Source organism: Podarcis gaigeae, assembly GCF_964106915.1.
Source record: "Podarcis gaigeae genome assembly, chromosome: 5".
Lineage (NCBI taxonomy): Eukaryota > Metazoa > Chordata > Lepidosauria > Squamata > Lacertidae > Podarcis > Podarcis gaigeae.
In genome coordinates this window covers 24,650,504-24,676,489 of record NC_139681.1, presented here as the reverse complement: position 1 = coordinate 24,676,489, position 25,986 = coordinate 24,650,504, and the positions used below count along the sequence as shown (strand labels likewise).

Below are 25,986 nucleotides of genomic sequence, written 5' to 3'. Positions count from 1 at the left end.
TAAAGGCTTTTGTGTTAAGCAACACAAATTCACACAGTAGTCTTGACTTACGTTAGAACTAGCAAACTGCCTATCGTTATGTGATATATGTCCATGTATATTGCAGGGTCATCTTGTGTGTCCCTGTGCAAAAATATTAAGATTTCTGCTCTTTAAACAACTGCAGGTAGCTGACTGCTTTTTATAGCATTTATTTCAAGCTCTGATTTGTTAAATTAAGGCAAATAAATCTAGCATTGTGCCCTTCTTTGTCATTCAACCTTGCAATTTAGTCTACAGTTAGTTTTGTGAGTAATTTGAAATTTCAAACAATTTGTGTTTAATCATTAAAGGACTATATCTGGAAGGTAAGATAAGACTTGTGTTCTTAACTGTCCAAATATCCATCTCTGTTGAAAAATCCTAAATGTTCCTATCAAGACTACCAGGATCAGGAGTTTACTTCATGCCAACCAGGGCTGTAGGTCATGATAACTGAGCATTATGACTGATTCACCATAGAGCAGCATGTGGTGGTCATTCATAGTACTACTGAGCATAGGAAAATAGATCAGCATACAGAGGTCATTTCTGTTGGAAATCAAAATATTTACAAGCCATTATTTCATTATTAATACATTAATTATGTGAGAGTGTAATCTTGAGCACATTCCTCAGAAGATATAGTAACATTTATTCTGCATATAAAGGAGTGTTCATATGTATTGAAATTGAAATACCACTATCTTTTGTTGCAAGGATTGTAAAGAGATGTTGTGCAGTGGTTTTGGTCATGATCTGTAAGCCAGGAAATTGAAATCTCTTCCCAGCTATGAATACACTAGGATAGGAGACCTTTAGCGGTTGCCTTCTCTCAGCTTGATTGTAATGAAATAGTCATCCAATAGAAGCAAGCGCAAACCATGCAATACGTGACTTGTGTGGGAATTGACCATATGATATGTGTCTATGTCACTGGCATAGCTGTCAACTTTTTCCTTTTTTAAAGGGAAATTCCCTTTTTCCAAATAGGATTCCTCTCAAGAAAAGGGAAAAGCTATAGTCATGGATAGGCAAACTAAGGCCCGGAACCGGCCCAATCACCTTCTAAATCCAGCCCGCGGACGGTCTGGGAATCAGCATGTTTTTACATGAGTAGAATGTGTCCTTTTATTTAAAATGCATCTCTGGGTTATTTTGGGGGAATAGGAATTCGTTCATTATTGGTTTTTTTCAAAATATAGTCCGGCCCCCTGCTGAAAAAGTTTGCTGACCCTGTGCAAACTTTCATTGGCTGAGGAACCTGTGGCCCTCCAGATGTTGCTTGACTACAGCTCCTAGCATCCCTGTCATTGGCCGTGCTGGCTGGGACTGATGAAAGTTGGGGTCTAGCAGCACCTGGAGGGCCACAGGTTCTCCACCCCTGCTTTACGTTCATACATGGGACAGATGCATTTGGTGAGTAGGATGGGTTGGTCCTGATGTGACTTCCTCCACCACTCATAGCATCTAACAAGCAAGATGTTTGTGTAAACTAGGCAAATTTATCTGGTTTGTAAACACTCGAAATGCTGTGTATTTATTTTTTGCATACAGCATTGAAGGTATTCCTCTTTTTCATCATCTCTGAAAGTGCACTATTCCATCCAAAGTTTTCTGTGGCTATTAACAAGGAATTAGAATCTAAAATTCTAAGTGGAGTTTTTATTTTCTTCTTAGACCACATATGGGAATTCAAATACCTATTTGTAAAACACAGTCCTATCTCTGGTGAACTTGAATTGCATACAACACCATGGACATCTTTGGAGTGCCTCTTCGATGATGATAGAAGAGCTATTGAGTTCAAAGAGAAGTTTCAGAAGGATGTCAGATCACTGATGGGTATAACTACTCTTGCTGCACTTTTGGAGGAGAAATGTTCTGGTGAGATTTTCATTCTTTTTTCCTCCCTCTTTTTAAGCGAGTGGGATTCTCTTGCTCCTTTATTAAATTGTACTGAAGAGCTTTGAGGGGGCAAATCACAGCAATTAAAAATAAAACAAGGAGCACACAATAACAAGTATCTAATTAAATTAGAGTTGTCCCACATCTGTGCAATCCTGGTGATTGAATGCCAACCCAAAGGGAAATATGTTTAATGCTCTTTCAAGAAGTATATGGACCATTAGGAGAAGAGAGGTCCATGTGTCACTCCCTATGTCCTTGTTGATCTAATTTGGTTCAGTGAAGAAGAGCTGTTTAGGCTGCAATCTAACATACCTTAAAGACAATCCAATTGAACTCAGTGGGGATTACTGTAGATTAAGATTAAGATTAGAATAAGATTAAAATTAGTTTACATGATAGTGCAAGTAGCTACCATTATTCAGTTGGCAATAATGATTTACCTGTTTTCTTGGCGGCAGAAGAAACTAGACAACTCCTTTATGTTTCCATAGGAATGATCCAAGTGAAAGCCTGCATCTCAGAGTTGAAGTTTGCTCTTGCCTCTTCTCCACATGGACAACTTGTCTTTGATTATAAAACATCACTGCAGCAGATATTTGCTTCTCTTACTCAGATCACCTATGTGGGCTGTGCAAAATGTAGACTTGAACTACAGATAGATGATAACAAGATCTACAAACAGTGTGTTAGCTGCTTACCCTCTAATAAAGTGAAGATATTCTACAGGTAAAAAAGTGTGTGTATAATGAATGAATGTGTGAGTGAGTGAATGAGAATCAGTTGACGGTAGCTGCCATGTTAATATATTAATCTGGCCCGCAGGTGTATTATTGTGAAAGGGGATACATTTTATTTATACTTCTACATTCTCTCCATAACATTGTTTTAAAGGGAATCAATCCATTCTGGTGAAATGCTCCCAGGGTCAGATTGAATCATTTACGTTCACTAGGCTTGTGGTTTTCTGTCACCCTACTCTTACTGCTTTGGTATAAATGAGTAGTAGAAAAACTGATAATACTTTGTGTTAGTTTTTCACAGAGGGTTGAAGGGTAATAGATTCTTCTGGTAGATGAAGACGAATCCTATGGAAGGGCAAATGTACCGCTGTGTGCCTTGACATCCCCATCCTGTTGCAGCCCATAGCAATGGGCACCTTGTGGAGGAGCCAAGTGTCTCACACCCCTTTCTGGGAATTACAAGATTAGCTGGCCAGGTTATAAATGCAACCTTTTAATATAAGCATTGTTTACACCATTTAAATATTGAACATGTTTATGGTGTATAAACCCGAAAGACCATCAAGTTCCCATTTAAAGTATTAGTTTAGTTTTTATGTCCTTCCGTATACCAAGCAAACAATGTTGTGGTGCAACAGGATAAAAACACCTCAGTCTAACAGAAACTGTGTTTGGTCAGTGTTACAGAACTAAGTGTTAATGCATATATTTGTATAAATTACTATTACTTCATTAGAAAGTGTGATCTTTGGGTTGTTTCAGCCAAAGTCCATCCCAGTCACACAAGGACTTCAGCTTGTGCAACAGAACTTCCCCTTACACTCCTCTCTTCCAAAGGGAACCCCCAATAACAGCTTTGGTGTACATGCAGGGGGAGGAGTTGGGAAGTTCCATTGCACAGGCAGAAACAGGATGATTTCATTGGATAGAAATCTCCATTTTTATCTGTCTGTTTTGGTGATTCCCATGGTAATAAAAGTTGCTGACAGAGCTTGAGGCTGAAGTCCAAAAGGTTTATGGGTACCAGTGTAACACAGAGACCCCTGGAAAACTGTTGGAGCAGCAGTTCATTAAAAACTAGAAACAGCATCATGTTTTAAGTAGCCAATTACCTTGCTGAAATAATTCAGCAACTTCAGTTGGAAGAGAAACCTCACAACAAACACTAGGTGGCAGTAGTGGATAGTTTATGCACATGGGAAACCCCCGCCCCACAAAATCCACAGATGCATCTGACTTTATTATATATAGGAATAGCTGATATTTGAGGTGGTCTCTTTCAGAAATGTTAAGGGCTTTGTAGCAACTCTGCAGTTAGCATTCACATGGAGACAATTTACTGTAGAGAGAGGCAAATGGCAGGTTTGTCCATAGTCTTATACACTGAATTTTGTACAACATAATTTTGTACTTGTCTGCAAGAGAAGTATAGAAAGCCTATTATGAAAATCCTATTTGAAAGGGTTTCTTAAATGAATTTATCACCTACCGATATTTCTTTTGCCTATTAGATTTGTTGAAAGGCAAATACTGGATTGGATTTGCATTTATGATTATGGATTCTTGTCTAGTTTAAGGAACTGCATGCAACAATTAAATTAACATGACATTTCTCTTTCCTGGTCCACTTAATTGCTCCTTAGGTTTCTACAGCTAATTTTAAACTCTGCAGCAAGGATTGAAAATAATGGCATGGCAGGCAGTTCAGAATGTAAAAGTGTGCCTTGCATCTCTCTTTCTCTCCCTGTATGTATATTAATGTCAAGTTTCTATTTCAGGTGTGGGTATGTGAATTTACATCCTGCCTTCCGCCTCGCTCCTCCCAAAAATGGAATTTAAAATATTGTAATAGTTAAAATCTGATTGTTGTAGTAAAACCAAATAATAGTTACATCTAAAGGTAAAGGGACCCCTGACCGTTAGGTCCAGTCGTGACCGACTCTGGGGTTGCGGTGCCAAGGGAGCCGGCGTACAGCTTCTGGGTCATGTTGCCAGCATGACTAAGCCGCTTCTGGTGAACCAGAGCAGCGCATGGAAACTCCGTTTACCTTCCCGCCGGAGTGGTACCTATTTATCTGCTTGCACTTTGACGTGCTTTCGAACTGCTAGGTTGGCAGGAGCAGGGACCGAGCAACGGGAGCTCACCCCGTTGCAGGGATTTGAACCGCCGACCTTTTGATCGGCAAGTCCTAGGCTCTGTGGTTTAACCCACAGTGCCACCCGCATCCCAATAGTTACATCTACAAGCCTTTAATTTCCTGTAGTGGTTTTGACTTTATAAGAGCATGACTTTTGGTGAAATCTTTCCCAGTGACCTTATCAGGAACTGATAATGCTGTAGTTAGAAGCCAGTGTCCTGTGTTAATTATTTAGTATATTTCGAAATTAAGCATCTCAACCTGCTTCTCTTTGAAATTGCAATTTATTTGTAGTTGATTAAAAGTATTAGTGGGGGACTGAAATAGCTGCTCAGCTGCCAACCGATTTGGTTCACCTTAATTGCTTGCATACAGAGAGCGAACTGATTAAGCACCACCATTAGTCAAGTGTTTGGAACTTCAAAGCTGAGAACGTCCTTGACTCAAGAAGCCAAAAGTTAGATATGCTTGAGTATACTTCCCCTCCCCCTTGAATTTATTCTGAATCACATGACCTGTTTGAAGGGTCAGCTGCAAACATGTATTTATTTTTTTATTTTTTTAAAAAAGCTTAGTCTTATTGCTCTACTTTTCTCCCCTCCCCCCTGGGTTCTGACTTTGTGTATTTGAACAACAAATGGAGGTGTTCATAAGTATAGAGCTTCATGCCATTTATTACTAAAATAAATGAGTGGTACTGTTTTCTTTGGGAAATATAAGGTGTTGTCTTTAGGCACAGCCCTCTTTGACACTGGATGGTCTCCAAGATCATCATTTCAGTTATAGGGTAGAGAACAAGACTCATAGCAAGTTTCAGGTGCCTGTCCTTTGATATTTTCAAGATTTTAATTGCACTATAGTTAAACTGTTTCATTTAAATACAGCTTAATATACTAGCAGTATTACTGCACCATAACTTCTCCCCCCTGCAGCCCCCAATAAGTGCTCAACTGTGTGGTTGGGGGATTCTCAAGAGCAGGCCTCCTCAACCTCGGCTCTCCAGATGTTTTTGGCCTACAACTCCCATGATCCCTAGCTAGCAGGACCAGTGGTCAGGGGTGATGGGAATTGTAGTCTCAAAACATCTGGAAGGCTGAGGTTGAGGAAGTCTGCTCTAGAGCAAGGGAGTTGCAATTGATAAGCTCCCCAAACTGTATTTTATTGTGGTTAACTTATAATACCTCAGAATAACCAGATATATGTACTCTCCTCCCTATATAAGAGGCTGAGTCAAAAGAACAAAGGTATTGATTGCATTTCCCCAAAGATTCTTCCAATATAGAGATCTTCTCTCTAAGCAACAATGCAGCTGAGCTTATGCCTACGGATCCTTGTTCATCTGGAATTACAGGGCCTTGAAAATATGAGCATATAATTTCGTGGCAACCTTTTGAACAGAGGCTTTTCTTTTAGGAAATTTAACACTGTTCTTCCTAATACGTATTTTATTATTTAAAATGCCCAAATCCCTGATATTCAAGTACATGAGATCTAGAAGGAATTAAAAATTCTTCACTTAATCATAGTTTCCCCTCTTGCTCATGTCTGGAATATCCGAATAGTGTTGCAGTCACTCTGGCTGTAAGTATAAAGCTTCTAAAGTGTCTTATAAATATATTACCACTTTACAAGGAAAGGCTAGTGAAACAATACACTAGCATATTGTGTAGAAGCAAATTTTGCCTGCTTATTCAATCAAGGTACCTTACCGAGTCGTTAAATCAAGATAATGCAAGAAAAAAGAACTTGTCATGAATAACAGTATGCGACTGAATGTGATAATACTCTTAATTATCTTATCCTCAGGTTTAATGAAAAATTAAGCCATTAAACACAAGCACTGACACGACACGTATTTTAAGTACGCTTAATTAGTATATTGATTGTTAAACCCCATATTGATATTTCTTATTGTTTAGGTAGAGAATTATGCAGAAAATCTGGTTTAATATGCTGACTGTTTGCTGTAATAAACATTGACTTGACTTGACTTAGCACTGACAGCACTTTTCCTGTTTCCTCCTTTAGACCTGCACTGATGACTATAGAGGATGGGAAATGTGATGTGTCCGTTCAAGTGGTGTCAGAACTAATGGAGAAAATGTTCCTCAATATTCCAGCAGAGTGGCTGAACAAGGCTATAGGTAATGCACTATGAATTACAGTGGTACCTTGGATTACATATGCTTCAGGTTACATACGCTTCAGCTTACAGACTCCGCTAACCCAGAAATAGTACTTCGGGTTCAGAACTTTGCTTCAGGATGAGAACAGAAATCATGCTCCAGGGCAGCAGGAGGCCCCATTAGCTAAAGTGTTGCTTCAGGTTAAGAACAGTTTCAGGTTAAGAACGGACCTCTGGAACGAATTAAGTACTTAACCTGAGGTACCACTGTATTTGTGTAACTGAATAAAAAAAGCAGACAAAACTTAGTGGTCAAATGTTTGCGGCTATTCAACTTCTACTTATGTGAAGTGAGAGTTCTCCCTAATGCCAGTCCTTTTAAAAAAATCCTCATTAAACTTAAACTGGGAGAGGTTTATTCAGGTGTTTCTCCAACAGAGACATACCAACTGTTCTGGGAACTTTTTCCACCCTGGGGGCAGAGGCCTGGTTTGCATGTTCCATTAAACCATAGTTTGCTGCTCCTGGCTCTGCCATGTGTGGGGGGAAACAAACCAGCCTAGCTTGTTGCAACATGCAAACACAGGTGTCATGGGTAGGTAAGCTGAGGGTTATGTGGTCTGGGAGGGTAAACTGGGCCATTGGGAACGTCACTACATTTTCTAAATATATTGCAGCCTGACAATCTTAGAGCCCTTATCTTGTGCTTATCCCCGTCTCAGGCCTCTTTCCTTTGCTTTTCACAATATCTTGGCAGGCAGATATTGGCTCTAGCATGAGAAAAAAATGGTATAAAACAACATTTGCCTTTTGCACCTTTGCACCCCTGCTATCTTGTTTTACTTTGGCTTGCTTTTATAACAAAAGCACACAAACCAGCTTTGGCCTTGAGGTGTGGTCACAAATGAGGAAGGAGTAAAGCACTCACGAGCACCAAACCATAGTTCAAGCAATGGTTTGATGTTATGTGTTAACCAGGCTGTAGATTACTTCGCTAAGTGAATTATTAACTACAGTTTTGCATCTTCTGAATGCCATTGAACAGTGTATCAGCCCTTCTACTTTAGAGAACCACAGGAGAGAGGGGTGGTGCTTCTGTGAGTATTCTGCAGGCATCCACTGTGCCCCCTCGTACCGTCATGGGGTTTCCTCAGTATTGACCAAGAATCCAATGTCACTCTTTTTGAACACTTACATTTTTAAATTTTAGATAGTTGTGAATGGATTACCCTGCTTTACGGAAAGTCACAAAATGCTTCATATTGTTCTAAAAGAAAGATTATTGGGGAGCCCTGTTAGGGCCTATTTTTCCTGTTCTTGTATGAGGAGGCTTGTCCAGGTTGAATAGCTTATCTTCAGTGTAAACTGGAAAGGTGTCGTTGATAATAATGTTTGAACCATTCATTGTTTCTTGCAGTGCCTTCTTTAGAGACCACATACGGCATGATAGTAGCAGATCTGTGTCATTCGCTGCTCACAGACACACAAGCATCCTATATTTTGGAAATCAGGAGCCATTTTGTACTGGATGAAAATAGCTACCCTTTGGAGAAGACTTTCAATTTGCTGGATTTCCATCTTAATCTCTGAATATATATACTGAAATGAAATATTTATTTTTAATGATTTATAAAATATCCCAGGTTTTGTATTTTTATAGATACCCTTTGTATTATTTATGAGCAGCAATTATTTCTGTGCAAGTTCCTTCTGGTAATTATTATGAAACTAGCTTTTGTGACTAATATTGCTCTTGCCATTATTTTTCTTCTAGAAGCAAGATTAATTATTGGGGTATTTTGAAAACATCCAGTAAACATTTTAAATGTCTTACCTAAGAAACTACTTTTCCCTACTCCACCCTTCCATATGAACCCCAATTTTCTTACCATTTTTTACCATTGCACAGTGATATTTATAATAAAATTCACTTTTGAAAGTAGATGTGTACTTCAGAGTCTGATCTTTATTCCTCTGAAGAGCCTTTCATGGGCTTGCAGATTGTGACTTCAGTTATTTTTTAACAAATCAAATAAAACTGTTGACTAACACTTCTGCATTCATACCAGAAATCTCTCATTTCCTGGATTGAAGTTAAATGTCACTACAGAATTGCAGACGTGTTCCAAAGCAAACACTTGTTTCTATAGTAACATTCAGAGAAAGAAAGAAAACAATTTAAATTATATTTCATTTAATAGAAATCTAACCACCGCCACAAAAGCAGATCCATTTATTAGGCTTGTTCTTTGTGGGGCAGGGGATCAATGTCTAAACTACAGCCTTAAATTGCTTTAACAATCATTTCCTCCCCCCAGTGTATCCTTGAACCTCTAGTTGTTGTGAACTTTGGATGGTTTGTAGTGGCCCACCGACATTTCAGTCACATGAGAACAAATGCCCACAACTGAGGCAAAAAGAAGTCAGCATGGGCTAAGCTAGAGACCTTTTCTCACACATTGAATGGCTCTGTCTCATGACTCCCTTGAGTGTGTGTTGTAACTTGAGGAAAAATGCAGAGCGAGATTCTGAGAAGCTTTATCACCACAATCAGAAGCAATTACTTGGCTGCCCTTAACCACTTGGCGTGCAATTTTTGCCATCTGAGTGGCTTCCCTGAATATACAAGGACTTTCCTTTAAACCTCTCTGATTGGATTCTTCCTATCCATCATGAGGCAGCTTTCAAAACGCTCAAAGGGGTGGGTGTGGGTCTCACAATTAATTGTGTTGCAACAGGCCAATGCTTAAGGGCAAACTCAGTCCTATGATAAGGAACCAGCAGGAAGCAGCCCTAAACTGACACCAACTCAGTAAACAGAGCCTAGCATCTTACGAGAAGCAGACTACAGTTACCAGAATAACACATTGGTTTAAATTGTTTTTAATCACATAAAATGTATTTTTATATATAATAAGAGATAGACACAGGAAAGGGACAAGGGAAATGCATTGTTTCTAAGGTTTCACAGCACTTGTTTTAACATAATGCAAAACATTACAGACTAATAACCAACGCATAACTGACCCCAAGACATGACCGGTGCTTCAAGCTAAAACCAAGTAACTGCTCTCGGCTTGCTTTAACAATAAGAACAGCACATAAATAAACTTGATTTTCACTTCCTTTGTAAGAATGTAAGAGCTCTGTTGAATCTGGCGAATGACCCATCTAGACCAGCATTCTGTTCTCACAATGGCCAACCCAGATGCCCAAAAGTAGGACCTGAGCACAACTCCCCACTTTCCACCTTTCATTCCCAGGAACTGGTATTCAGAGGCATTTTGCTGCCAACAGTAGAGGTCACATTCCCATATGGAGTCTGTAATTTAAAAAAAAAGTTTTATTATTCATTTTCTCTCCTCTTTAATTGTTTTTGTTAGTTCACTGTTTTAATCAACTATACACACACACACACACACGATGTGTTTCCCCCCAAAACCAGCTTGAAAACAAAGTGAAAAAATAAATTGTCTGGCTGCAATGTGCACACATCCCAAGTATGACTTTGGCAGATACAACTCAGAATTACAATGGAAACCAAGATTGAAGTCTGGTGCTTTCATGCTTCACATTAATTAACACTGCATCCTGCTTCAAAGGGAAGCCTGTTTCATTTCCTCATTTTCTTTTTTTCCTTCACTGAAGAATAATTTAATGATTAGAAAATATCACGAGCTGAACTCTCGAGTGAGTTACTGAAATTAAATTACCTTTTCTGATTTTTTAAAAAGTGGCTTGCACACGACTTTAGGAGAACATAACAAATGGTCACAGCTTGAGGGGGTTTTTTTTCTGACCTAAACAGAAAGACTAGACTCAAACAGGAACTCTGGATAATGCTTCCCTTTTTTCTCCTTTTCACCATTTTGCATTAGCACAACACATGCACACAACCTGGTGATTTAGCAAGCCCGCACTAGTATAATCCATTATCATTCTGCCTGTGACTGATGAAACAATGCTTTAGTCAACCTGAAGCAGAATCCATCTTCTCAGAGAGATGGACAGCACAGAAGCTTTGTCCACCTGCCTCAGACCAGTGAGATAATGGAAATGGCTCTAATAAATGAGGCCAGAGATTCCAAAGCCAGAACACTGCAGATGTGGTGCCTCCAACTAGCTTTCATAACATGCCTTCTGTGCTCAATTATATCCTTAATGCACTTACCTCCTAATACATTTGATTAATTGATATTGCTAAGGAAACTCTTAATGGCACAGTGCTTCCTAACCAAGGGTTTAAAATACAAGGATCAAGCCAATAGAATCTTATGTTCTTGCCCTATTCTGCCTTGGTCAGATCTGGAGTACTGTGTCCATTTCTGGACACCACAATTTAAGAAGGATATTGACAAGCTGGAATGTGTACAGAGGAGGGGGACCAAGATGATAAAGGGTCTGGAAACCAAGCCTTATGAGGAACGGATGAGGGAACTGGGTATGTTTAGCTTGGTAAAGGGGAGCCTGAGAGGAGATAGGATAGCCATCTTCAAACATTTAAAGGGCTGTCACATAGGATGAAGCTTGTTTTCTCCTGCTCCAGAGGCTAGGATCTGAACCAACGGATTCAATTTACAAGGAAGGAGATTCTGACTAAGCATCAGGAAGAGGTTTCGGACAGTAACAGCTGTTCAACAGTGGCACAGACTTCCACAAGAGGTGGTGGACTCTCCTTCCTTGGAGGTTTTTAAGCAGAGGTTGGGTAGTCATCTGTCATGTAGAATCTAGTTGAGATTCCTGCAGTGCAGGGGATTGGAGTAGATGACCCACAGGGTCGCTTCCAACTCTGCAATTCTATGAAATTTCAGTGGTTTATGGTATATGTGGCCAACACTCTCACGCTGATTTGGGGGCTCTCCTAATTTTAAGGATCAAATTCCACTTTGCAAATGAGCAGATCTGAGGTGCCACGCTGCCTTGAAATTTGGCGCTTTTAGCAACCTTGTCAACTGTCTTGATCACTACGTCACCCAACATCTGTGATGGGCATAAGCTGAGGATACATCTGAAGAACCTGTTCCGGAGACAGCACAGCAGAAAGCTCTTTGCTACAGGTATCCCTTGCAAGAGTGCTCACCACCTTTCAGGTGCTAAGAGACAGAGCATGCCACCTCTTCACCAACTCCTTGGGCTTACTAATCATTTCATTCCAGTGCTCCAGTTCCTTGCCCCTGGTGTACATGAAAGGCCCAACAACCACACGGCCCAGCGAAGTTTCTAAAACAGGAAGGAGAAAGGAGAAAAGTCATCAGATTCGTTGCTATGCAAGAATAGTATGCAGGTAACCAGATGGCAGTAGTGGAAAACAGCTCATTACCTTCTCCCTCTGAATCCTGGAGCACAGACAGGCTCAGGCTTGCTGTATCCAGCTCCTGCTGGTCCACCTTGAAGCTGAAAGTCTCATTGTACAATGGATCCGAGGATGCAGGAACAACCGTGGTCTTTTTGCTTTTGATGAATTGATTATGCTTCATTAGTGACACTTTGACAAATACACCTGGAATGAGGGGATGAGGCTGTAAACCACTTGATATAGGTTGGAAGCATTCAGAGGAACACAAATCCACAACCCACAACCCCTTCTCCAAGTGTTGCACCTTAAGGAATTACAGTTTGGAATGCAACCTCCGTTATCTCAGTGGATGTCAGGCGGCAGAGGAGCCAACCCCCACAGCAGGTTGCCAGGAACGGATAAGACAAGGAAAAGTTCTTACCAACTGCTTTTTATTCAATATTCACAGAGAGAAGCTTGGAAATGCAGCCTCATGGAATAATGGCGTTGCCCCGAGTGAGTCTCCACCCCTTCCCTCTCTCCATGCATGATCATTACGGGTGCTGAAAAGTGCCCTCTGCCTTTGAGCTCTCTGCTCTCCTGCTTTCAGTGCTCGCTGGGTTCTGGGAGAGGGGGCAGGTCTGGAATGCTTTCTAAAGACACTGTGTCCATCAGCTGGTGCTTCTTGTTCCTCTTCTCCCATTATTTCCCAGCTTTTCCCCTCATCTGCCTCTGAGCTGTGACCACCCTCAAACCCCTGTTGTAATTCTGAACTGTCTTCTTCTCTGGAAGGGTCAGGCTGGGGAGGCGGTCTCCACCATTCCTCCTCTGCCCAGTCCCTGACAGTGGACTGTGTTGATATCACAAATATTCAGTCTTGGGTTTCCAAAACTTGGGTCTCCAGCTGTTTTTGGACTACAACTCCCATCACCCCTAGCCAGCAGGGCCAGTGGTCAGGGATGATGGGAACTGTAGTCCAAAAACAGCTGGAGACCCAAGTAATGTGCTGTAAATAGGGTTAATTTCTCAAAACCCAATTAAGCCTTGTGTTTCTTACCGACAGCATGTCTTTCATTCTGGAGCTTCAAGCCCTTAGCTCTCAGGACTACCACCGTGAGACGGCCCAGATAGTCATTGTAGCTGAGAGAAAACTGGAGGTCACCATGTTCAGAAGGCAGCTTTGGGGTGGAGAAGAATATTGGTCATCTGCATTGTAAAAACTGCACTTTATCAAGAATTTAGTATTAAGAAGCAAATCTTTTCCTTACTCCACTAAGTTTAAGAGCAGGGTTATCCTGCCACACCATAGATACTGACACCATATATTGTCTTTGTGAACTGTAGCTTACTGCTCACAGGATTCAATTCCCGGAACCCTTAACACACTACAGTTCCCAGGATTCTTTGAGGGAAGCCATGCACTTTAAATGTATGTTGTGGATGTGAGCAGTGATGTGCAACAGTGCCCAATAGATATTAGAGATACCTTAGGAAAAGGCGAAGAGGTTTGCCATCCAGGCCTGCTCATTTACAAATGCAGAAGGAATATGTAGTGCTTGTCATTGGCACCAGGAGTTTGGTTCCTTTCCTCACATCGCTTTCCCTGTTAAGGGGCAGGTTCATGCACAGACTGAGCACATGCAGAAAGGAAAAGTCTGATGCGCTCCCAGGAGGAAAGGGCATTAAGGATACTAGTTGATCTGGAACAGGTGTGGGGGGAACCTTTGGCCTTCCAGATGTTGCTGAACTATTTCAACCACCCCTAGCCACAGGCCATGCTTGCTAAGACTAATGGGAATTGGAATAGAGCAATATCTGGAGAGCCAAAAGTTGCCCACACCTGATCTGGAGCTTTCAAAGAAAAGTCTGGGGTTCTAGCCCCCACAGCCCCTGAGGACTCAACACTGAGGACTCATAACATCAGGTAGTGCAAATGGAGTTGCACCAGATCTGTATCATCTTTGGATGGGCATCTGAATATCGCTCCAGAAAACTGACTGTGCACACAGCTCCCAATCCAGGAAGGAAATCTGTGCAGATCTCTTTCCCTTAGAGGCTGTGTTTTTATTTCCCTCCACTCCAAAACTGTACAATGTGCATTTACTCTAGCCTTTTTTCCCACTCTCTACTGCCATTTCAAATTTATTAAGGAACAATCTCTCCACTCATAATAGAGCTGTTCTACTTCAAAAGCACAAGAAAAAATATTTCTACCAGGATCTCTGGCTTCTTATTCTCAGGTTACTGCTTTCATTTATGGGGAGGGGGCTGCTCTCACTTTAATTCTGACTGATTAAATTTGCAGCACAGAAAGGGCTTAGTTACCATGTGAATTCATGTGAGGGCTGGTTATCTAGGGGTGAGCCAGGAAACAGTTCCATCCTGTTGACTTCGATGGAGCTGAACCTTGGGTGGGACCATAAAATGCTTATCATTTCTTGGCCAGATCATGACAAATGACAATCGCAATATCTGCATTTTGAACTGTACCCTTAAGATATACAAATCAGGCTATACAAGAATCACAAGGTGGCAATCTTAATTACATGGGAGAAAGTACCACTGAACTCAATGGGAAGCACATATGTGTAGGATTGCCCTGTGTTTTTACATTTTCTTAGCTCATCCCATCTGACAGTTTAGTGTGTGCTGAGTTTTCTAGAACACCCCTATCTACACTCAAGGTAGGATAATGATTTAAGCTTTAATGAATCACCTACCTCAAGGGTATCGGCTTCCAGATCTCTCCAGACAATGACTTTGCCATCACCAGTAAAGGATTCATTTTTCAAAGGGAATATTACTTGGCCTAAGAGAATGTGTTTCTTCTGTTTGTCAACATGGTAGACACAAAACTTCAGTGTCCTTTGGTATAAGGCGCTACTGGAAATCTGGATAGTAGCAAACAGAACATTGCAAATGAGGTTAAACGGTCTCATTTCCCCCAGTAAATAATCTCCCAGTTGACCACTGCGAGAGAAGTGCGTATGTAATGTATAGTTTGGATTTCAGTTATCAGGAGTATGGGAGGCAAAAATCTACAACATCACATCAAAACAGAAGCAGCACAGGCTATTTTGCTGCCTGAGGCAAAGGACAAGATGGTGCATTCCCCATTCTGCGCACAAAATCAGACAAGACTGGTAGTTGCATTTTACTTCAGCATTGGTTGAAGGAACAGAGTCCTCCACCACACTGTAGGGCAGAAAGCTAGCTTGGGGTTGTAGGACAGACCACATGACACACAGTTCTAGCCATGCTCTGCCCCTCAGAATTTGCCACCCGAGGCAGTTGCCACACTTTGCCTCACGGGAGGGCCGGGCCGGCATCAATGTAATATTCCACTGACATGAAAGCTTACTTGGAAAACAAAATTCTCATCAAACTGGGGGTTGAGATTTTTGCGCTTGGCCTTAGACTGCAGATAGCGCCTCTCATCGGGCAACAGGTAGATTTTCACCAAAGGGTTGCAGGAGCTAGAAGGAGACTGCAACTTCCGGGCTTTGATCAAGGAGACGAGGAGCCTTTCCGATTCTTGTTCATATTCCACTGAGAACCAAAGCCGACCAATGTTACCCTCTGGGAAGTCTGTTTCGCTCTTGTCTTCGGGAAATCTGTACAGCTCTGGGTTGATGGCTCCGACAAGGTATGCGCCAGCTTCACAGAGAGGAAGAAACAACCCACATCCTTTGAGTTAAGAATATCAGATCTACAAAATAGAATGTTCCTGTATGAACCTGCACACCTCTGCAAACTGTGAAACTACAGTGAATGTATTTTTATGTTGTTGTTGTTGTTGTTATTACATGTATAAGACTATGTGTTGACCTTTTGGCACAACGGTTTAGATTCAAACTGTAACAACACTAGGTTCATCTGGGGGGAAACTTGATGCCTTTTATGCATTATTCCTTCCACCAACAGTATACAGCCTCCACAACCTGCACTGGTCCCACAACAGACCCCATCTGTAATTCAGACAAATTCCAATTCTGCTTCCAGATTTCTAACACTCTGTATTCCAGTTTACTCATTCAAATAGTATCAACCTACCTAAGGAATGGAAAGAAGATCGAGGCCCAGAGTCAGGGGTGACATAGAGTTCACTATCCTCCTGAATTTGTTCTCCATTTATCATATCAATCCAAGCTTGCCTGTGAAATTTTGGTGGGACGATGAAGGGGACGCTTTTCGTCCTGCAGAAAAGACAACTACCAGAGTCAGTCATATCAAGCTAGCAAAAATGGTGTAAAATAAACCCATTGTTCGATTTAAACGTGCGCTTAAATTCCTCCGCTGAAATCGGTAGATGATCTTGGTTTCAGATGGAACGTGACCATTGTTTTCTAGACATTTTCTACGGCTGCATTATCATTTATACACATGCACGCATCTAGCGGAAATGGAAAGAATACGGTAAACAAATTAAATGTTTTTTAAATTAAAAAATAGTTCCTTGGCTTTAAGGAACTATTTTTTTATTATTATTAAAAAGAAAAACAGTTAAGACAATAAGCAGTGCAACCCTTCTACCCTAAATCAGAATAATTTTTAAAGGGAGTGAGAGATGATCAGGTTTCCCCCCCACATAAACAATACATTTCATTTAGAATTTGAACTCTGTCTGTCTATCTATCTATCTATCTATCTATCTATCTATCTATCTATCTATCTATCTATAAACAGCACCCTCATAAAAAGCACCCTCATAAAACAGCACCCTCATAAAAAAGAGAATACTTGGAGAACGTCTGATGTGTACAGAAGTATCAAAAGTATTTTTTGGGGGAAACCTAAGAGGGGAAAAGACCCCACCCCACACCAAGAAGAGCCTGATAAAGACTGACCATGCTCACAACAGGATGCTAACTGACTGTTGGAAGGAAGAATGGAAAACTGAGGGGAGGGGGGAATGGAATGGAGGCATACCACACTGCAACAATCCACTTATTGTTGTTACCTGAGTGATGCTGGAGCCAGAGGTGGGACTAATGTCCTGATCCACAGGCCCTAAGGAGGTCCTGTGTGAGCGCGGTGCAGGGATACCAAAGAAGGATGTCATAAAGGATGTCAACTCATAGCAGCCTTTATGAGCAACTCATAACAGCATTTACTTACATTTGAGATGCCTCATAAACTCTCATGGCAGTTTAGTTTCAAACGAAATATGTCTTTACATATCCCTATCTAGTCTTAATTCTATATAAATCATTTTGGTTAGTTTCTTGTTAATTTTGTGTTCACATTTTAAAAAAGATGTTTCTTGTATTAGTTTGTTTTTCTACTAGCAATAGTAGGAAACACATCCACGTGTTCTGTTGGTGTATTATTTCCCCCCACCCCAAGTAGAGGAATTAGTCATTTAATAAATTACTCTCTGTCATTTTATATGGGCAAATGTGAAACACTGAGATACAACTTAGCACATTAAAAAGTGTATGTTGCTGTTTTATTGAAACTAGGATTGTCATGCCAAGAGCAGTGGAATAATGTGTCTGTGCGTGCTATTGTTTGTGTTATTGGGTTGTTGTTACTCTTATTTTGATTGTGTATTTTGTGGTTTTACATTTTGATTTATTCTGTGAACTGCCCTGAGACCTGCGGGTATAGGGTGGTATATAAAATAAACAAAACAAAACATGTTCAATTCCAGTTCCTTATTAGAAGAAGGAGTGCACTTACAGCACAGACTCAGGATAGACACCAAAGCAGCAAGAGGTTGTAATGACTTGCCCAAGAAAGCATCTATGCATCATTACCTTGCACAAAAATAGCCTATGTCAATTTGGCCAGAACCTCCCATTAGTTCACCTGCTGATGAGGGCATAGGTGGCATGTATCCAAATCTCACGACTAGCTCCCGTCCCTAGTCCAATCACCAAGCTTCCCAAATCTACAGATAAGCAGGGCATCAAAGCAAGCCAAAGCACATATCAAAGCAAGTGAATAAATATATGTAAGCTCATTCTTTCAGCAACTATCAATTATGGTAGTTTCAGGGTTATCTTGACAGCCAAGATGGCGTTTGCAGGCCTTCCAGAACATTTTCATCATCATCATCATCACCATCATCATCATCATTTTATTTGTATGCCGCCTTTCCACAGTGAAAACAATGCTCAAGGCGGCTTACAGCATGACAAGATTTACATAATTACTAACTTAACAAAAGTCATAAACAATAAATAAAGCACATCAAAAGATACACATTTTCACCATTTGGTTCTACACAACCAGTGGCAAAGATCATTGGTTCATGGGATCTATAAACAGTGGATCACTGGAATGGGTTAGCCACTGACAATCTGGGTCTCTTGTTGCATGTTCTGCCCCAAGGTTTAGAATCTGATAACTGACAGCAGACGTAAAAATAAAGTACAGTGGCACCTCTGGTTACGAACGCTTCAGGTTATGAGCTCCGCTAACCCAGAAGTAGCTGCTCCGGGTTATGAACTTTGCCCCAGGATGCGAACGGAAATCACGCACCAGAGGTGCGTGCGCAGCAGGAGGTCCCATTAGCGAAAGCATGCCTCAGGATAAGAACGGTTTCAGCTTAAGAACGGACCTCTGGAACAAATTAAGTTCGTAACCAGAGGTACCACTGTAAAATAAAATACACTATTTACCTTGCAACATGTGGCTCCTGCAGACGAACTGGGGCCTGGACTGGGGAAGCGGGATTAGTAAGTTCTTCATAAGAAGCCTTGAAGTACACATTCTTCCAAAAGAGGTATACTGCTATCCCAAGAAGGAGCAATAGAAGGATGCCTCCGACCACACCTCCAGCAACAGCAGCTACTTGTTCTGATTGAGCAAAACACACACACACACACCAACACTTCAGTGAGCAAAAGATTTCAGATGTTCATTTTACAATGAAAGCTTACATTTAGAACATGGAACTTCCAGACTGTCACTATTTTCAGGTGGGACTCATTCACAAGCCAGGAGATTCAGGCTGCATAATTAAAGTTGGTTAACGTTTCTTGTGCGGTGAGAGTACCAAATTATGGTTTAATGTGAATGAGCAGCAGGCTGGTACATGGTAGTAGAGTCACAGGAATTGGGTCGCTCTCTTGTATGCAAGGCCCCAACCCCGGCTACAACAGTGCAGTAGCAGAATCAGTTCACCTTCCATGCATAGTACAAATGTCTAGGTGGTTTAATGATGGACATCTACTTGCAGAGAGTTCCCATAAGGCACAGCCTGCCACAGTCCCTCACAAAAGCCAGCTGAACCTCAGGGCCATGGGGAGCCACCAGAAATGCCCTATCTGAAGATCTTGGTGATCAAGGAAGAGCATAAGAGAACTTTGTCATGTATACTTCCACCCAGAGATGCCAGCAGGGAGCGTAGATTAATGTACAGTGGTACCTCGGGTTACATAAGCTTCAGGTTACATATGCTTCAGGTTACAGACTCCGCTAACCCAGAAATAGTGCTTCAGGTTAAGAACTTTGCTTCAGGATGAGAACAGAAATCGTGCTCCGGCGGCATGGGAGCAGCAGGAGGCCCCATTAGCTAAAGTGGTGCTTCAGGTTAAGAACAGTTTCAGGTTAAGTACGGACCTCCAGAACGAATTAAGTACTTAACCCGAGGTACCATGGTACAATAATAAGATGCTGTTTAGGCCACTCAATGACTAAATTTCAAGTTTTACATAATATTTTTTTAGCCACTTGCAAATGAAGGCACAAATTCACGTAAGATTTGCATACACTTTGTGCCACGTGCAAATGTGTACTGTGTCTTCTTTTCCAGGTGGAGGCGGGGGCCCAAACATAAATCAGAGTCCACACAGCAGTAATAAGGTGTCTGGTAGACAGAATGAGCAATGGATTAATCCCTCTGCCTGTACCATTAGCTACAATATCTGTGACAGTACAGCATAATACAGCCTGCACTGTGTGCGCTTGAAGAGGTGCAGAACTTGACATTTACGCAAGTGTGACGTGACCAATTCTTTGCCCACAGCTTAATCATATCCTTAAACATATCTGACCCACCCATGTGGCTCAAGGCCAAGCTGCACTTTCATTCACGGTGGTGCAATTCCGGAGTAAATTTGCAGAGTCCAAGCAGAAGCGCTTAGGATTTACGCCACTGGCAATGGAAGCAGCATTTGGCTCACTGGTTTTTAAGAGCAAGTTTGCCCTATCTGATCCAAGAATGAGGCGATACAAATCAGGAAATAAATCAGGAAGGCAGCTAGCACTAAAAAATGATGTGGGAACTTCTGTGCAGAGGGGGAAATGGGCATGACTTCTTTTTAAAACCCGCATGTTGTTGAGAAACAGGGCATTGTTTTGTTATTCACTGCATATTTCCCCAAGCAAAGTGACGTTCCAAGAGCATTGCTGCGTTTTCCTTCTGGATGGGAATTCTGCAGTATTTGGCAACATCCGTTTATTTGCAAATATGCGCACTGGGCATGGAGGAGCAGACAGGCAGCAGCAGCTTTCAGCAGAACATCAATTCCGGGTGTTGTGGGGCTACATTTCCCATCTGCCCCAGCAAGCACCACCAATCGTCAGGGATGGTGGGAGTTGCAGTTCAACAACATCTGGAGGGCATCATAGGTCATCTGCTTTGCACGGAGAAGGTCCTAGGTTCAATCCCTGGAATATTCAAGGGGGCTGGAAACATGCCCTGTCTAAAACCCTGGAGAGCCTCTGCCAGGCAGTATGGCGGTTCTGAGCTCAATGAACCAATGGACTATGAAATATACTCGGAGTCAAGAGTGAATTTCATGCTCTTTATTCAGCTCATAGTGGTGAGGAAGAATGGAAGTTCCCCCACAATATCTGCTTTATATACATTATTTATACAATGGGCTGCACATGATTGGCTAATTCCGGGATTCTCCTGTAGGTCAATCAGGTTGTGGATTCACTTCCACCTGGAGCTGGATTGGGTGGCTCCTGCGGACCAATCATACTGCTGCATTGTTCTAGGACCAATCAGACTGCTGCATTCTGAATCCTATTGTTCTAGGACCAATCAGACTGCTGCCTTTTGGATCCTATTCAACTCAGTACATAACAGACTTCGTACAGCTTCTCATGACCCTGTGAGAGTCCATTGCTATACCCCAAAGGAGAGTAAAAATATGCATGAGCTGGTATATAGTGTTTAGGATGTTGGACTTTGGTCGGGGGTCACAGTTCAAATCAACCATCAATTTCACTGGCTGAGCTTGGCCCGCTCACCGTCTAAGCTGATCGTTTTTCTCTGGGCTACGCTTTCAAAATAAAGATTTGCTTGCGCCACACCAAACTTTTTATTGAATAGAAATACATTGCAGAACGAAAAGAAACAATTCATAGAAGTGCTTGATTTATAACAGGAGTCAGCAAACTTTTTCAGCAGGAGGGCGGTCCACTGTCCCTCAGAACTGGTGGGGGGGTCGGACTATATTTTGAAAAAGATAATAATGAACTATATAATAATGACTATATTTTATGACTAATGACTATATAATAATGACTATATTTTGAAAAAGCTAATAATAATAATGAACAAATTCCTCTGCCCCACAAATAACCCAGAGATGCATTTTAAATAAAAGCACACATTCTACTCATGTAAAAACACCAGGCAGGCCCCACAAATAACCCAGAGATGCATTTTAAATAAAAGGACACAATCTACATGTAAAAACACACTGATTCCTGGACCGTCCGCAGGCTGGATTTAGAAGGCGATTGGGCTGGATCCGGCCCCCAGGCCTTAGTTTGCCTACCCATGATTTATAACATAGCACACAACTGCTTTATAATATGATCACGGGATAGTTGGAAAGCATGAAACAATGCAGCTACATAAGCACATGACTCTTTCCTAAAATGTAATATTGATTGTCCTGGAATCTTCTTGCCACACTTGCCGTTCTCTCCTGCCACACTTTTTGAGAACCACTGGTCTAAGCCTGCCTAACAGAAGGACCGTGTGCCAAACCAGGCCAGGCCTGCCTTTCCATTCCTTTCCCCTGCCCCAAAGTCACAGCACTGGCAATTACCAGTCTTGCAATGGTATCATCTGCGAAAATAATAATAATTCTGCACCTGCCCTTCCTACTCCACTAAACCACAGGTCACAAATCCTCCCAAACCAACTACAAAAGTCAGAAGTGTGCATACTGATTGACCGAACAACCAAAGCCAATGCTTCCACTTCTTGTAATAACACTCATACCTGGGTTTCAAATCATATCTGGGTTTTCAGGCCCCTGGCATGTCCTGTTTAAATGTTTGGATTTTAAAAAATGTGCTTTATTTGGTGCCAATTTCTCCTCCAGCATTGTTCCAGCCAAGAGAGGGGAAGTAGCTTTGTACCTGTCACAAGGCAAGCAACCAATCAGAAGTCTTCCTAGATGGGGGAGCATAGGCAAATCTGTCTACAACTGTCTTATACTGTTCATGGGAAGAATGTGTTCCTCCTAAATCTCAGAGGAAGGCTGAATCCCTGACCAAGGCTCATGCCTCAAGCAATGCTCACCTGCACAACCATTCTGTCAAAAACCACTTTTCAACTCCAAACTGCCGCTTTATCCTTTCACATCCTGCTGAATTCTAGCTTCAATGCCATCTTGCATGGGAGATGTTTCCTGGCGGATAGCAGTTTTCAACCTTAATGAGCTATTAAGAACAATGGGCTGTTTTCCAGATATTGAGAAAACATCATTAAGCACCAGCAAGCAATTCACTTAAATAAAATATGATCACTTAATAGCTGTTCATAACATCTCGCTTCGTGATCCAGGATGCTAGTTGTTCGAAAAGTTTTAATGGTTAATGTTGGGCACCCAACGGCAGGGCATGTCAAAGGGATTTCTTCCGTTCCCGCCGCTCTCCTCTTCCTCTATACAAATGGACACAATAATTGGGAATGCTCAACAGCTTTTATCAGGCATTAGGTGTTAAAGCACACTTTAAATACCCCAGTCCATGCCAGGGAACCCACTCAAAAGCTCTCCTGCAAATAGTAAGTGCAGTCCTTTCTTCACTTGTTCAGGCATGGCCATCCCTTTTCTAGCAGCTCTGACTCAGCCGTTTTCTCAGGGAGGCACAAAGAAGGTGGAAAGCCTCTTGATGTTCCCTTCCTGGACCGTCCCAGGCTTGAAGGTAAGCAAACGTTTAGGTAAAGGGGTTGAGATCTGCTTCCCTGTTTGTCCTTACCCCCTTCATGGGCTCAGGATGCCTCTTTCCATCACACAAAGGCTAGAGGTGGGGAGTCACCTATACTAGTAGTGTAAAGGTCTATTTGAGGTGAGTTCTGGCACCTTTTCTTCTAGAAAAAAAAGCACTGCCAGCACATGATGCAAGGGGGAGAAACAGGTAGCATTGAAATCTACAACAGCTGCACAAGCTTTATTTGTTCTACATTATCAAAGGGGTGTTTTAGTCCACCCTTCAGGCATGTTCCCAGGACAGTGTACGTAAAAGCAATGCAAGAATTCAAATACAGATGCAACATCCTCTTAGACAAAAATGACAGCAAAGGTTCTGGGATTCTCTCCTTCTAACCCAAGGGTAGGTGACCTGTGGCTTTCCAGAAGGCATTACACCACAGTTCTTATCATCCCTGCCCCTTGGCCACGATGACTGAGGCTGAAGGGGACTGGAGTCCAACAAATATCTACAAAGCTAACCCTGTTCTAATCTAAGGTTTCTTGAAATAGGATGCTCCAGACCCTAGGCAGGTGAAGAGGGAGGGTTTGGAATGTATCTGTCGAGGCTGCTCGGAAATACTGTGGCTGTAATAGCTGGGTTACAAAATTCCAAAGCACAAAGCCCAGTGGTCCATTGCCTCTGTCTCCAGTAGGTGTAGAGAAGCAGGAATTTCAGCAGGTTCAGCTTGTCATTTTTTTTTTGGGGGGGGGGAGCTACTTCTGATCAGTTTCCTGCTTCTGCATACTTCTCCGTGATACAGGAACCCTCACCTCCCTTGCAAGTTGCGCCTGGCCACAGAGACGAAAAGCGCATGGCGTGCAACTTTTAGTATTCGTTATTGTGACGGTTTTCTGCCAGAGAGCTCTCTAAGCATCTGACAACCAAGAATATTGTTTTAATGAAACAATATCATACCATATTAAAGCGGATTGGCAGCTTAATCGTTGCACGGTGAGATTAAACCTGGCTGCTGGCATTCCACCAGGGAGACATTGGCACCTCTAAAGAGGTTGTCTTGGCTGAAATTCCAGGCATTTCCTAAGCACAGGCAAATACAGATCTCCCCTGCTCCCCCTGCAACACCTCTTTCAACAGCATTGCCCAAGCCAGCGACACTTTCAAAGACAGGAGCTTCATGACTCCAAATGAAGGAGCCTTGGGGTCCCTTACAGCTCCAAAATTCTATGAAAGTTGCACTGCGTTCTTCTCTTCCTTCACCCCCTTCTCCAGTCACAAAATTGCCCCAGCTGTGCACCACAGCTCCACGTGCCGCTACTTACCAGACATGGGTCCTAGGAATACAGAAGCGATACTTTCTCTCTCACGGATGTTCCAGCTGTGCAGCCTAGAGCTTCATCATTCCCATCTACCCAAGGAGGTTTCAACTCTCAGAGTACTTTGATCCTAGCAGCTGTTCTTTTCTCCCTCTTCTCTGGGGCAGTTGCATCTGGGCTGGGGCTGGCAGTAGCAGCAAATCAAAAAATAAATAAAAGCCCAAGCAAACCCCCAACGTCTCTCCTTCTCCGACAGTCTCAGGTGCCAGCTGATAACTTTTTCCCACATGGATCTGGGATTAGAAGGAGGGAGGCAGGAAGGACTGTCTGCACTGCACAGCTCCTTACTTCTCCTCCTAGTCTCCCTGTGGATGTTGAATAAATAAACAGCTCCTCCTCCTGGTCACCAAGTTGCTCCTTGAGATTTCAAAGGCTGCTGAGACCTGGCAAGTCTAAGGAATCTAAGAGAGGGACAATGTAAGTGGGCCCTGCCAGCAGCCACCCCTTCCTTCCTGGAAAGCACAGGGTTGGCGTCCTCAGAGCATCCTGACAAAAAACATTGGCATGGAGGGGCCAACTGCCAGAAGCATAACTTGCCTTGCCTTGTATTTTAAAACAAAGCCCCCAAGGCCTTTTTGGGATATGCTGTTTGGCTTTTCTCAAGTAAGTGGAAAAATAAGAGATTCTTTGATGGTTTGATGTAACCTTGATCCAATTAAAGACTAAGCGGAATGGAAGCAGGATTTCCTCCCATGCCCTTTCTCCATAGTAAAGGACCCCTGGACAGTTAAGTCCAGTCAAAGACGACTATGGGGTTGTGGTGCTCATCTCGCTTTCAGGTCGAGGGAGCCAGCGTTTATCCGCAGACAGCTTTCCGGGTCATGTGGCCAGCAACAGGACACCGTGACGGAAACCAGAGCACATGGAAACACTGTTTACCTTCCCACTGCAGTGGTTCCTATTTATCTACTTGCAGTTTTTGGTGTGCTTTCGAACTGCTAGGTTGGCAGGAGCTGGGACAGAGGGATGGGAGCTCACCCCATTGTGGGGATTCAAACCGCCAACCTTCTGATCTGACTCCACCATCTTCTACATGCAGAAGCCAATCGCATCCGCTGATGAAAGGACAACATCTTCCACTGCACCATAGCAGTTATGTTCTACCTCTACTGTTGGAGGCAGTGTGCTTTTGAATGCCAGTTCCTGGGAACTGAAATTGGAGAGAGAGCACTGTTGCAATCAAGTCCTGTCTGCAGCCTTCTTGTTAGCTACTATAAATACAGGATACTGGACTAGATGGGCCTTTGGCTTGACCCAGCTGGGCTTTCCTAAG

At 42.3% G+C, this 25,986-nt stretch overlaps 2 protein-coding genes across 11 annotated transcripts in view; one reads left to right on the top strand and one right to left on the bottom strand.

Annotated features, from left to right (window-relative positions):
• The window catches only part of SHLD2 (shieldin complex subunit 2), a 31,643-nt gene extending 22,769 nt beyond the window's left edge, over window positions 1-8,874 (top strand). For all 8 annotated transcript variants that reach the window (XM_083740318.1, XM_083740316.1, XM_083740313.1 and 5 more), the window contains 4 exons: window positions 1,699-1,905; window positions 2,421-2,655; window positions 6,836-6,951; window positions 8,350-8,874. In XM_083740318.1, the coding sequence (XP_083596444.1) occupies window positions 1,699-1,905; window positions 2,421-2,655; window positions 6,836-6,951; window positions 8,350-8,522 (731 nt within the window). In that variant the 3' untranslated portion in view covers window positions 8,523-8,874. The remainder of the gene's footprint in view (window positions 1-1,698; window positions 1,906-2,420; window positions 2,656-6,835; window positions 6,952-8,349) is intronic.
• A 925-nt stretch (window positions 8,875-9,799) lies between these two features.
• SYT15 (synaptotagmin 15) lies at window positions 9,800-25,686 on the bottom strand. 3 transcript variants are annotated; one of them, XM_083740482.1, is made up of 11 exons: window positions 24,598-24,984; window positions 23,386-23,445; window positions 22,933-23,068; window positions 18,834-19,011; window positions 16,261-16,403; window positions 15,569-15,864; window positions 14,928-15,098; window positions 13,265-13,385; window positions 12,253-12,432; window positions 12,013-12,152; window positions 9,800-10,254 (listed from the first exon to the last, which is right to left on the bottom strand). In XM_083740482.1, exons 2-10 carry the CDS (start codon window positions 23,392-23,394, stop codon window positions 12,019-12,021), a joined length of 1,368 nt encoding a protein of 455 aa, XP_083596608.1. In that variant the 5' UTR covers window positions 23,395-23,445; window positions 24,598-24,984; the 3' UTR covers window positions 9,800-10,254; window positions 12,013-12,018. The 3 variants fall into 3 exon arrangements, with proteins under 3 accessions (XP_083596608.1, XP_083596609.1, XP_083596610.1); XM_083740483.1 differs by lacking the exons at window positions 22,933-23,068; window positions 23,386-23,445 and adding an exon at window positions 25,002-25,686 and having other exon boundaries at window positions 24,660-24,837; XM_083740484.1 differs by lacking the exons at window positions 18,834-19,011; window positions 22,933-23,068; window positions 23,386-23,445 and having other exon boundaries at window positions 24,660-24,961.
• Window positions 25,687-25,986: the final 300 nt, after the last annotated feature.

Coding starts and splice junctions, on each gene's coding strand:
- SYT15 (XM_083740482.1), bottom strand. Junction 13,386..14,927: donor TGGAAGCCGATACCCTTGAG/GTAGGTGATTCA, acceptor TCCACCCCAAAG/CTGCCTTCTGAACATGGTGA. Junction 12,153..12,252: donor CCAGGATTCAGAGGGAGAAG/GTAATGAGCTGT, acceptor TTCCTGTTTTAG/AAACTTCGCTGGGCCGTGTG.